This window comes from Lipotes vexillifer, unplaced genomic scaffold, assembly GCF_000442215.2.
Source record: "Lipotes vexillifer unplaced genomic scaffold, Lipotes_vexillifer_v1.1 scaffold1008, whole genome shotgun sequence".
Taxonomy (NCBI): Eukaryota; Metazoa; Chordata; class Mammalia; order Artiodactyla; family Lipotidae; genus Lipotes; species Lipotes vexillifer.
The window spans coordinates 2,156,896-2,170,479 of record NW_006772616.1 but is presented as its reverse complement, the minus strand read 5'-3'; the positions used below and the strand labels follow the sequence as shown (position 1 = coordinate 2,170,479).

Below are 13,584 nucleotides of genomic sequence, written 5' to 3'. Positions count from 1 at the left end.
CCCGCGTCTCCTGCATCGGCAGGCGGACTCTCAAGCACTGCGCCACCAGGGAAGCCCCGGTGTCTGTGCTTTTCCTCTCCTTCAAAGATGATTCTCTTGGTTACTACCGCAGGGACAATCAGCTTACAGGACCAAGAGCATAGGGCCACTGAAGTCTACAGGCTGCAGTAAGAAGCTGTTCTTAGTTTTAGCAGTGATTCTAGTTCAAGTTTTGGCTAAGTAATGCACTTGGGAAGGGAGTAGTGAATAGTCACCGCTGAAAAACCATAACCATTATGTAAAATCTTCTCAAAGGCCAAAGTCAGTGTTGAAATTAAGGCTCTGGCTGGTATACTTTGATATAGGAAGAATAAATACCAAAACAAGTCTTAAATAAATGTCAGTGACACCATTACGTCATACTGAATAATACAGAGTGTATTTAGTATTAGGTAATGTCAGGAATTATTACCTGTTTTTGTGTAGCTGTACTTTATATGGCAAGTTGGTTCTTGCTGACCTGAAATGCTGTCACTGTTTTGTGTTAGTAAATATATCTATTTTTTACATACCAAGGGTCGTCGGGAGAAATTTAAATCATGTGGCTTTTCTTGATTGTGTACTATCTGCGTTTTAAATATCTGGACTAAAAGTAAACAGTAGAAGGTGTGAATGCTCTTTTCTCAAGTGGATTGGCATCATTCTGGTCTTTACCGTCAAGACATTTTTTAAAAGGCAAACATTAATTTAGTGTATATCCACACAGACATTAAGTAGAATAATATTATTGTCTGTATGAATCTGTCTCGCATTTATTGAGCCCATGTTCTGTGTTAGGTACTGAGTGGGTAGAGATGAACTGGTTGTGATTCCCTGTCCCTAAACATTTTCAGCTTGGGAGTTCATAGTAAAAAATAGTTTATTAAACACTTGACCCTAAAGTTTTGAAGTTTAATTTTGGGGCAAGCATGTTTAAATCCCTTTAAAATCAAATACATCCATTTATTCATCCATTTATTCAGCACTTCATTCAGCATTTATTCAGCACTGATCTTGGCAGCTTTTCAGAAGTTATACTTCTCACATGGGTGAGCTACCCGTAATCAGTTTATTTAAATGATTGGGCTCACAGGCTTTATCTGACCGTCAGATGTTGAGATGGTCATTTTTCCATCACGTTGCATCCTGGAAATGAAATTCTAAATTCATTCAAGTTTAACGATTCCTGTACTCTTTTTTTTTTTTTAAATTTCCCATCTTGTCCCTTTTGGCAAGTCCTGAAAGGCAGTAAGGGTATAAAGGCTTGTTCCACTTCTCTGATGAAACAGAAAAGTTCCCATTCAGGGGTACAGCTGGTGGGGTCTAACCATGCTTCATCTAGAATGACTGAAAGGCCAGAAGTGAGACCCAGCCACACAGGCAGCAAGTATACAGCATTTGCTACACCAGCATCAGGGTGAGTGGCAGGCTGGAAATCGAGTCCTGCATAGCACTTGATTTTCTCATGCGTGTGTATGTCTCTGTATGGGTTTGTGTGTGTGTGTGCGTGTATTACGTATATTTAACAATTGCACAGCAAAAAACACCTACAATGCACAAAATTAAAACTTCGGAAGATACAAAAAAAAAAATGATACAGTGAAAATCCCGCTTCTCTGCTCCCCGCCCCACCGCAATGCCCGGTCCCCCGCCCCAGAGGCAACAAGTGTTAAGAGTATCTTACGTATCTTTGCAGAGATACTCCACCAGGGCATCACTGCCAGTCTGTTCTTTTTCCTTTCAAAGACAAGCACTTTATTTCAGACAGTTGTATATTTTAAAGTATCCAAATATGAAAAGCAAGTGACAGCAGTATGTATCCCGTGTTTCCATGTTTGTAAACTAGAGCCCACGAGAAGGACAGTGCAGTGTGGTGATGTGCCGGGGTGCCCGCACTGTTGGCCAGGGTAGGGTTGCGTTAGGTGTGGGACGAGGGTGGGGCAAAGTTGAGCCAACACAGCATGAGGTGAACTTTTAAAAATAAGAACATATAATGCTTTCATGATAAAAACACAGTTTTAATGCAGAGGCACATTTTCAAGAGGTCCACTGAGTATGTAAACATGTACGTGTGCCAGGAGTTGGCATTCCTCTAGCCTTCAAGGTGTGACTGGTGATGCTTCTGAGGCTTTAGTGAGTTGTCATTGGTCCTTTTCTTTGAAATAAGGATATTAAGTTGAACCAAAAATAAATTCTTAGAGGAGAGTAGTTTTTATTCAGTCCAAGGAGCCTTTGCAAATAAGTCAGCCTAGAAACGGGGGGCGGGGGTTCGGGTGGAGGTGGCACACGTGCTGAATTATGTAGTTTTGTTTCTAGTTGTAAATTCCTCTAGTGAAGGCATGGTACATTCTTTCATACTGTTACTTTCAGAACCCTCTTGGCTTAACCCACAAGGCACAGTAGAATAACCATTGGCAGTTTTTAACTGATGATGCTAATTCTGTATCCTAACTAGTTGAGGCTCCTCTTTTCCAGCCTAAAGAATCACACAAAATAGGTGTAATGGCTGAGAGTGTACTGGGCACGTAGCATTTCTCAAGAGCAACTTAATGGAGTATTAATGGTCAATCTTAAAACGTAGTACTCATTTAACTGAGTGATTCCATTTCTCTGAATATATCTTCTAGTAAAAATCAGTTATACACTGGGATGTTTTGCCTGGTAAAATTTAATTTCTAACATTATTCATAAATATTAGAAACATGAAGGGAATCTCAGTGTCCAAAATAGAGGAATGGTTATGTCAATTTTGGCAGATAGCTCGAGCTAAGAGGATACATGACAGACTGTTACACGTCAGTAACTGAAGCTTTTGAAGATTAGTTGATAACATGAGAGAGTATTTTCAAAATTATCTAAAATTTAAAAGGATGCAAATCTTCATGCCTAATTTGTCAAAAATTGTGTGTGTGTGTGTGTGTGTGTGTGTGTGTGTGTGTACTTGAGGGTAGTTATTTCTTTTCAAGATTTTTCAAGGATTTTATAACAAATATATACTAACGCATTTAGGATTGTGAAAATACTTTAAATAATGTTAATAAAATTGGTAAAGAGAAGAGTTATTATGGTTGGATATTTTTTCTTTTTCCTTGTAAGATATTGGTAGGAACAGTTTTCTTTTTAAATGATATCCTTCCCTCTCAGATATTCTGAGAATCTTGGTACTTTGAAGGATTCTTGGATGTTAAATGTTGCCAGTAATTTTTTTAAATTCTATTTTCGTATCGTACCTCTTTTATTCTTTAAAGAATCTGAAGGTGAACAAAGATAGGTAGTCATTCTTTCCTTCGGTCCAGTGGAATTTTACCCTCATAACTGCTCAGAGAATATCATTGTATCATTGGGCTTTAGAAATCTCACTGTAACTACCTTAGTTCACTTGTGTTATTCTTTTCTCTCAGTGGGGGCACCTTTCAGTGCTTTCCTAAGTTAGTTTTCTGCATTTTTTGTTTGTTGTTGTTTCCCAGCTTTGTTTTCTATTGTCAGGGAAACTAGCTTATTATTTTCAAATTTTGTTAGATTTCCAAGCAAATCATTGAAAAGCCACAGGGAGACCTATGGATCTTTAATAAAGTGTTTGTTCAGTGTATACGTGTGTTTGGTATTCATGACCCTCAGTTTAAATGTTCATAATACATTCACTGTGGCTTAATTATGTTATAAGTCAGGGACAAGTGGCATTTGTGTATGTCTGCTCTACGAATGTGAATCGATAAAATATATGACTGCACATCCTGGGGGTTATATAAACTACAGGCCTCTCGTGTGTGTGTGTGTGTGTGTGTGTGTGTGTGTGTGTGTGTGCGTGTGCGCGTGCGCGCGCGCGCGTGTGAAATCATAATTCAGTGTGCTTGAAGTTCAAAGTCAGGCAGCGGCCGTGGAGTAAGTTGCAAAATAGCCCTTTCCTTGAAGACAGTGTGCTTTAGTACGAAACGGAACTCTTAATGTCAGTTTTATGTTTCTGTTTGACAGAGTCTAAGGTTATGGAAACGACTGTACAAATAATTTGTCTGAAAGAAGTCTGGATGCAGAAATCTAATAGAGAAAATGTTTGAGAATATGGTTCATCAGCAAGTACAACAGATACACTTTTCTAAGCGCCACGTGGCATGGATCAAAGCATCCCATGACCTGGATCCGTGTGGCCCAGTCATTACCTATTGATTGGAACCCCACGGGAGGATTAACCCCTTCATGTTCATGCCAAGTTTTCTTTCACTCTTTGGTGTTAGTAATTTTAGAGATAGAATCTTCCTGCCACTATTAGCTTTTTTTTTTTTTTTTTTTTTAAGTTAATCATCTACTTGGATACATTTGACTTTCTCAATCATTGTATTCTAAATTATTTAATTGCACTCTTCTTTGCTTGATAAACTTAACCAGTGAAAAGATTATACAATTTTGGGAATACTGTTTGTGGCAGAAGCGGGGGGGAGAAAAATATGTAATATTCTGGGTAGAAAACAGTGAGAGAATCTCAAAATCGAGTACAGATTTTATCATTTTCATTAGGTAGGTTAAATGATAAGTTCTAGCCTTTTAACGAATCCTTTGCAGTCTGAGTAGAGGGGTTTGCCTCTAACAAAAAGCCTGTCAAGCACTTTTCATACGTGGTGGTACATTTATAATATTGGACTTGTTCACATTTTGAAACTTAACTCTTGCTATAAGAAGAGCACCGTGCAAAAGTAATTCGTGAATTCCACAGGAAGAGGAAAGCACAGATTGGTTCACCTTTGGCCACGTGGGCTGCCTCCTCTTACCTTGTATGTCTGGTGGGATGGTTCTGTGCAGCCAATTTATTCTCTTGTCCTCTGTGTGTTTTCTTTCAGTTTGTCCCATGAGGAGCATCCCCATAGCCATCCTCTGTATGGACATGGCGTATGCAAGTGGCCTGGCTGTGAAGCAGTGTGTGAAGATTTCCAGTCATTTCTAAAGTAAGAATGATTTGATATCGCTTTCTTCTCTTACGTAGCCGTCACCTCCCACTCTTCGTACTTTTCCTCATGAAGTGCCTTTTTGATGGCGAGTTTCACACCACCATTTTGAGGGTAGACTCTAAATCACCACGTCCAGCAGTGTCACAGGAATAGTTCCAAAGTCTATTGAGGGTTGCCTTGTAAAGGGGGAAGGATTTACATCCAAGGGCATTTTTGATCCTCTTAGTAAGATCCTGTGTTTACTTATTTTCTCAGAATGACAGTGATGAAGTAAAACTTCTCCCAATATTAAACGTGCAGTAATTCAGTTTTCACTTTTTTTCACATCCCTACATATTAAATCAGTGACATATGCCCTAGCTCTAGCTTTATAAAATTGGTGTCAACTACTGGCCACTAAATAGCTTGGTGATTGGGCCTCTTCTTTGGTTCTTCACAAATGACTTTATAAACGTAAGAAACGGATGCCCAGGAAATGCTACCAATCTGATTCTTATCTTTGTGCCTTGGTGTTGACTTCTGTTCAGATTCTTGTCCTTACAGGGAGGCGAGAGTAAGTTTAATTGCTACAGTTAAAGTATGACTAAAACTTGGGTTATCCCATTTGAATCTGTACCACTGATAAAGCATCCCTGTAAGTAAATGGTACGTTCATCCTCTCCTAGCCGAAGTGAAACGCTTCTGCACGACGTGTTAACGTTTCCCTCATCTACGGTGCCTTGTCCTTTAAAAATATCGAGACGAAACCACCCTGCATTATTGACATCACATAAATATATTCATAGTATCAGTGAATCATTGATGTATGGAGTAAATATAATACTACATTATATTTAATATATTTATCTATCATGCAGCAAGCCAACACGTGCACTTGTAAAACTCCTGTATATATAGGTGCGTGACGGTTTGCAAAGTGGGTGTCGGGACTGGGGGCAGTGGGGAGTCTTTGCCTCTAGCTTTTCTGTCTCATTCAAGCCCCAGGAAATAGAGGCGGGCTGATTTAACACGCAGGTCTCTGGTTTTGTGCCGTCTTTCTGTTATTAGAACAATCTCTGTATCTTTCTTTACGGACCTGGGTACAAATATTTTAATAAAGCCACCCTTAGAGATATATCTCGTGCTACCTGCAAGCGCTTTTGGTGAATATCATTTTTTTGATTAATGAATGGGAGTCTGTGAAAACATTGTAGAGCTTCCCCGCTGTAATATTTTACTTCAAGAGCATTATGTGGTCCTTAAAAACGGAAGTATGTAAAATTTTTTAAAAAGATATTTTACATTGTTTCTAAATATTAATACTCAAGAGCAGTGATACTTTATCTTAAATTAAGCAACAGTCCGTTACAATTACGATGATTCTGGTTAGTGCTATTGGGCTTTGTTCTCTTATAAATCCCTCATTGTAGAATCTTTGTTTTGTTGCTTCCTGATCACTTGCCTAATTGTTTTTAGATAATGAGACAAAAGGATCTTGGAAGAAACCACGTTTAAATTCTGATTTCACCTTCGGCACCAGTGCTACCTTTGATAAATATCTCGGTGCTAATTTCACTCCTCTATAGAATGGCTAGAAAACATCTGTAAATATGATTTATTTTATAAAGTCTCCAGAACTATAAAATTGATGTCAACATTTTTGGTGACCTGTATCAGTTTTAGAGTCATGAGGGAAGAGGACATTTTTCCAATTGATCACTCACAAATTTTTGTTAATAGGCAAAGTATTTCCACTCTAATCCTCAAATCTTAGTTCCTTTTATTATGCGAGCTGGCGCACGCGCGCGCGCGCGTGTGTGTGTGTGTGTATGTGTATGTATATGTGTGGGGGGGACAAATACACCTCCACAAAGAAACAGCACACTTTCAAACTACATCAGTTTCTAAAGAAGAGAATCTGAAGATCATCAGAATTAGAAGCTAGGCTTGATTCCTTTAAAAAAGCCCTTTTCTCTTCTAAGGATATTAGGAGTCAGGCTCTTATGTAGGAAACCACCTATTTATTTTTCACTTTTATTCATGTCTCTATTATTTATTGTGGTTTTGCACATGACATGGCATTTTTGCTCAGTGGAATTGGTTTTGTTTTTTTGTGTTGTTTTTTTTTTGCGGTGCGCGGGCCTCTCACTGTTGTGGCCTCTCCCGTTGCGGAGCACAGGCTCCGGACGCGCAGGCTCAGCGGCCATGGCTCACGGGCCCAGCCGCTCCGCGGCATGTGGGATCCTCCCGGACCGGGGCACGAACCCGCGTCCCCTGCATCGGCAGGCGGACTCTCAACCGCTGCGCCACCAGGGAAGCCCCTAGTTTTCACTTTTATTCATGTCTCTATTATTTATTGTGGTTTTACACGTGACATGGCATTTTTCCTCAGTGGAATTGGAATGCTCACTATGATCCCGCAACTGTTGCTTGTTTATTTCGTAGTACTTATTTATTTACATGTATTTGGCCAGAAGACTTCTGTTTGCAAGCTATAGAAAGCCAACTTTAATTGGCTTAAGCCAGAAAAAGCAGAGGATGGTAATTGGCTCCTATACCGAGGAGGTCTGGTGGTACCGCTGTCTACAAGCATGACTGGACCCTGATGCTTGAACAAGGTTATTGGGGTATCAGTTCATTGCCCCTTAGCTCTGTTTTCTTCTTTGTTGCCTTCATTCTCAGGCTCTTGTCGAGTGGAACTGAAGAAGACAGATTTACCTGCCACAGGTTTATCCATCCCAGAGTGTATCTCTTTTCCAGTAGTGCCAGGAAAATGTCCTCAGCAGACTGTCATTGGCCCACACTGAGTCATGTGTTCTAGTTTTGAAGCAGCCGCAGTGAGGCAGCCAGGCTTAAGTCACGTGCCCACCTTCGGAGCAGAAGTTCACCCCACAGGAGCCACGTAGGGGCTGGGGATGAGAGAGACTTGGTTCACAAAAGTAAAAAATGAGTCTTGCAAACCAGCCAAGGGGAAAGTAAATGCTGAAGAAGAAAAAAACCCTCTAGAGCTCAGAGTTCTCTTGGTGCTTTCCTGAGTTTATCCGTTGACCTGTGTGGTCTGTGACAACTTCAGGATTTTGAGTTTCTCCTACAGCGTGATTTCAGCTGTGGGAAATTCAGAATTGTCTTCAGCTTTCAGGATCTTGCCTAGAGTAGTGGAAAGTAAGTTCGTCTTGTTGTGAACTCACGTCTCCCACGTGTGTGCTCCGTCTAAAGGGTAATCACATTGGCTATAGTGAAGCCAACTTTGCTTTCCATTGAGCTGGACTGAAAGAGCTGCCATACTTCTTGTGGTTCAAACAAAAGCCACGTGGCCTCTTTGAGTGACATCATAGTGGAGTCATTATCGGGAAGTGGGAAGTGATGTTTCAAACATTTCTTCTCAAACTGCCAGATTTGTAGACGCTAAAAGCACCTCTTTCCTGGGCCCAGGAGTGGGCCATTATCCCACTTTAGAGGTGTTCTCTCATGGTTTTAGCAAATTGATACCAGTGGTGCTTAGATTCTCAAGGCAGTCTTACTCAACAAAAATGTAGTATTGCTCTGCCTTTGACTTAGGTGTTGCTTCACAGATTTCTTGTTTCTCTCACCTAAAAATCCCTGATTCTTCTAAATCCCCTGATTTTACACTTCCCTGGTAGAGCCCTGAACTGTGCAGCAGGCACAATTCCAAGTACTTTATGTATGTAACTCGTTTAATACAGCCACCTTATAGTGGTATTACTGTAGTATCACTCTCGACCTACGGTTAAGGAAACTAAGGCACAGCAAGGTTAAGCAGTTTTCCCAAGGTCACACAGCTAATAAGAGGTGGAGTCAAGATCCAAACCCAGACAGGATGGCTTCATAGGACTTGCTCTTAACTGTTCTATAATACCGCCTGGTTAGAAGCAGCTCATTTTATTAACTGTGTGCTCTCTGCCTAAGGCAGTAGGTATAAAGGAAGCTTTGAAGAAAGGCAGAATGGGTAGTGAAGCTACTTGCCAGGAGTGCGTTCTTTGAGCTCAGTATCAGCACGTGTGTTTTGGGACGATAGTAATAACTACCTCTTGGGGTTGCGGGAATGAAAAAGGTACCTCGTGTCAAGTGCCTGGCCCATAGCAGGCACTCTCGAAAAATATCAGTACTTCTTTTCTCGTCTACTTAAGTGTATTTTTTTTGAAGTAATTAATTTTAAATTTTTTGGCTGTGTTGGGTCTTGGTTGCTGTGCGGGGGCTTTCTCTAGTTGCAGTGAGTGGGGGCTGCTCTTCTCGTTGCGGGGCACAGGCTTCTCACTGTCGTGGCTTCTCTTGTTGCGGAGCACGGGCTTCAGTACTTGTGGCACTCGGGCTCAGTAGTTGTGGCACACGGGCTCAGTAGTTGTGGCTCGTGGGCTCTAGAGCTCAGGCTCAGTAGCTGTGGTGCATGGGCTTAGTTGCTCCGTGGCATGTGGGATCTTCCTGGGTCAGGGATCGAATCCGTGTCCCCTGCATTGGCAGGCGGATTCTTAACCACTGCACCACCAGGGAAGCCTGCCTTAAGTGTATTTTTAAAAGAGAAATAATCGAAACTATCCAAACGTGGCTGACCTCGTAACTAGGGAAGAGGTGGTGACTATGCAGAGCTTTGATATGTCAGAAGAGACCGTTCTTTAATATAATGTTTAACCAGAAATTTCTGGTAAGAAGTCCTACACAGTCGAATGTGATCTTAGGGCAAGGGTGGCAGACTTTTTCCATAAAGGATCAGATAGTAAATATGATGGGCTTTTGCAGGCCATCCAGTCTCTGAGACAAGCACTCAGCTCTGCCTTCGTAGCACAGAAGCAGCCACAGGACCCTCTGCTTACAGACTGGGTGTGGCTGTGTCCCTTGGACCAGTTTGCTGACCTAGGGTACTGTTTTTGGTGTCATTCTGTTTTTAGCTGAGCCACATTCTTGCATTCCCTGGGCATCATCGCTCTCCTGGGTTGTTTCAGTGTGGATTCACAGAGCCCTCATTTTTATTCATATTGGGGGAGAATATCCGTGCCTGCCTTGCCCTGCTACTTCGTGCACTGATTGCAGTTTTCATGCTTTACCCGGGTTTGTGTTCTTCCACCTGGTTTTCAGGGTTCAGTGTCAAAGAGCGGAGTGACTTGGCTTGGTAAGTGTTGCTCAGGCTAGGCAGCTGTAACTTTTAGAGAGGCCAAGATCAGTTGTTCAGGGTGAAAATCCCACGTGACAATAAAATGCCACTGTTGACAGAGAGAGAGGTGAAAAAAAGGGAGAGGGGACTCACAGGTCTCAAAATGTGGCCTATTTTTTTTTTTTTCCCCCCTCCCGAGGAAAGAAGTATGATAACTGTTGGTCAATCAAAACCAGAGATTTGACACTCTTCTGTGATCACTCTGCAGTGTTCGTTCCCAAGGTGAGGGGATACCACAGGGCCCTTGATTTCAAAGATAAATACTGTACAAATAACCATCCTGTTGTCTTTCCCTCCCAGCCAACAGAGGGGCGCTTTATCACAACCAGCAGGTACCCTGTCTATTGTGTGCATTTATTTCCCTGTTTCTTCTCCAAACAAGATGCAGTTTTAGCGCTGATTATTTTTTTTCTAATCTGTGCGCCGTTAAGTGATCATGTGACAGTGGTGTTTGTTGGAGGAAACTGACGCCAGCAGGTACTCCCGCTAACTCTGATGCAGCCCGCCAGCCCTGCATTGCTCGGAATCCTCCTATAAGAGCCAAGCAAAAAGAAGCCCAGTGCCATCCAGAGAGGTGAAGCTCAGGGTGTCCTCCTGTCCTCTCCCCACGTGGATCAGGTTTTTTTCTTTTTTAACCAGGTTGAAGACACGGTCCTCGCCAATAAAAACAGGGATCTATAATTCTTCCCCTTTGCTTTTTGAAAAAGGGCCCATACCATTCTTTGGCAAGGTGGCGAGTGGATCTGAAGGCTAAATCATGACCACATTTTCCTGTTTCTGACTTAGAATGTAAAATCAGACACAGACCCCATAGTTTCACAAATACCAGTTCCTCATGTGTGTTTGGGAAAAATGTGTCCATTTCCCCTAGTTTTTCTTTTCGACAGTCACTTGCAGAACATCTAACAAAAGTATAATGTGGGCCCTTGCTTGATAGCCGCTTGAAAGAAATTGGGGTGTTTTGGGTTTTTTTGTCTGTTTCTGTTTTTATCTTCTGCTTGTTGCCCATGGAGAGAAGCATCGTGCCAGACAATCAAAACCCAGATTCCTTTGCATGTTAGTCAGATGTACATTACTTTTGAAAGCCAAAACAAATTTTATATGTGCTGTCATAGAAGACAGGGAGGATAATGTCACGAGGAAATGCCCAGTGGTGGAACTTCGACCCTTTCAGAAAGGTCGAGGGCTGGAGACAGCAGAGGACATTTATTTCATCACTAATTCACTTAAAAACCTTTTTTTTCTCTCTCTCTCTGAATTTCACTTCTGAAAACTGTGAAGAGTTTTATGTGCAAGAAACTCCTAAGTGCTGCTCTGTAATGTTTTCACAAGTGTTTTTATCATGGTAACATCTTGTTTACTTTAGTTCCCGGCCTAAAACTACTTGGAACATGTTAAGAAAACATTTCAAGAAAGCCTCCACAAAGAGGCTTTTGTTTTCACAGCCACCGCGAGGCTGCAAGGATCACAAAGGTGTTAACTTTCAGCCCCTTAAGCACTTCCACATGAAATTCCAGCACCAATGTTTGTGGTTTTGGAAAAACAAAGTGTACGTTAAAGGAACCAGGTATATGCTGATACACGTCGAAGGAGGCCGGATATCATAAATTGTTCCAAACCCATTCGTGGCTCTGGGTTTGCACACCTGGATGTTCTGCAGTGAAATTACCTCTGGGGAGTGCAGGAGAGCGCGTGGAGGGGGACTAGTCTTCTAGAAGTTGGGCATATGCAAATGTGATTCTAGCCTCCCCATCTCAATCACCGGAACTGGGGGAGGAAATTTTCCCCCATCAGAGCCCAGGTGACAAGTCTTGGGAGTTTTCCACGATGAGCTTAATATGTTTCTGGATTTGACTTTCCCACTTACCGTGCCTTTTTGAGTTGCTTGACCGAGGAAGATCAGGTGGTACCAAAAAACATTTTCTTCCCCCTTGAAATGTCTCTCCTTTCACCTTTCTGACACTGTTCAGGAGTTCAAGACCTTTCCAAGTACTCAGAGGTCAGGGTGGCCTAAATACCACAGTGCCCTCTAGTGACCTGTAGAATGTTCGATAGAAAAAGTTGAGACAAGTTTGCCAGAGGTGACCGGCCCAGTGCCACATCGCCTTGCTCAGAAAGCAGCAAATAACATCGGAATGCATTGTTTCTTGCAGCAAACAGATTTTAGTCAGAAATGCAAATGAAGTTTAATTTTTCCTCGTAGGCTTTGAAAGCATTAAAAAAATTTCTGACTGTCTCCTCATGCAGTGCTGCACATCAGTCTGTGTACACAGCGCATCGTACCACTGCAGAGACAGTGCTGTGTGTTCTTAGATTTTAAGAGCCATTAGCTAGCCTAGGTGTTTCACGTGATCACTTCCGGCCTGTAATTAGAAGGCATCGCTGAAAAGACAGGGGGATCGTCTTTGCTCCACACTTTTATTGACAGTGTCTACCATATTACGGCCATGTCTAAGTGGTAAAATTTATTATTAGCAGTAGTGTCACAAAAGTCTGAGACAGCGATTTTCCTTTCAATAAAAGTAGTTAAAAACCTTTTAGAAAATCCATAATTTTGATTGCTGGTACTTCATAAATGTATAACTGGTACTTTTTAGCTGTCTCTTTAGGGGAAAATGAGTTTTATCACTTGCAGTACCTGGGTTAATGAAATTGTGTGTTGGAATTTAGCCAGGATCAAAGATGAGATCGTTCCCAGATACTAATATTGGCAACAGGTCTCATAAAAAGCTCTGACTCTTGAGTGAAGTATCATTCGATTTCTTAAATTATTATTTATTATTTTATTTAAACTGAGGGATTAAGCTCATTGTCATCTTCAGAGTTTCAGTGCTGGCGAGATTCTCATTTGGCCTCCCATTCGAAACCCAGCGACCTAAAAACCTGCACCGAGCCAAGAGAAACAGAGAAATGTCCATCAGTGCCTCGTCGAAGAATTTCCTTGCTTCAGATTTCAACTGCAGTTCCTGTTGAGCCCTTTACAAATCACGACTCTCAGCTCAAATTTGAAATAATGCTGCCTTTTTCCCCGTGTTCCTCCTGCGTTTGATTGTTTGTGGATATTAACTGTCCAGGAAATCCCATACTTAACAGATATAAATCCAGAATGATCTTGTTTTTCCGCAGCCAGCCCAGGATGTATTAGACAGTTATGATGATTTGTTAATTTTGGTGACCTGTATTTATTTTATGTGCGCTGTATTCTTTGAGGGTGGGATCAGCTGTTGAAATAGTCTCGTCTCTCACACACAGAAAGGAAACACTCTCCTTTTTCTTTTCTGCTTTGGGTTTTCTTGCGTGATTTTTGGAAGGTTTTTTTTTTTTCTTTCTTTCTTTCTTTCCTTTCTTTCTTTCTTTTTTTTAATCTCTTAGTGTCTTTTCTTTGTGCACGTCTCCATATGGCGATCAGCAAGAGATAGACTGTGCCTGATAGACTCGAACTCACCCCCATCAAGGGTGGGTCTTTGAAGGTGTGCGAAC

The 13,584-nt window shown here is 41.6% G+C and overlaps 1 protein-coding gene across 4 annotated transcripts in view; it reads left to right on the top strand.

The window, feature by feature from the left end:
• FOXP1 (forkhead box P1) overlaps positions 1-13,584 on the top strand; it is a 606,527-nt gene that overhangs the window by 546,847 nt on the left and 46,096 nt on the right. For all 4 annotated transcript variants that reach the window (XM_007447659.1, XM_007447657.1, XM_007447660.1 and 1 more), the window contains one exon: positions 4,851-4,955. In XM_007447659.1, coding sequence (XP_007447721.1) covers positions 4,851-4,955 — 105 coding nt within the window. The remainder of the gene's footprint in view (positions 1-4,850; positions 4,956-13,584) is intronic.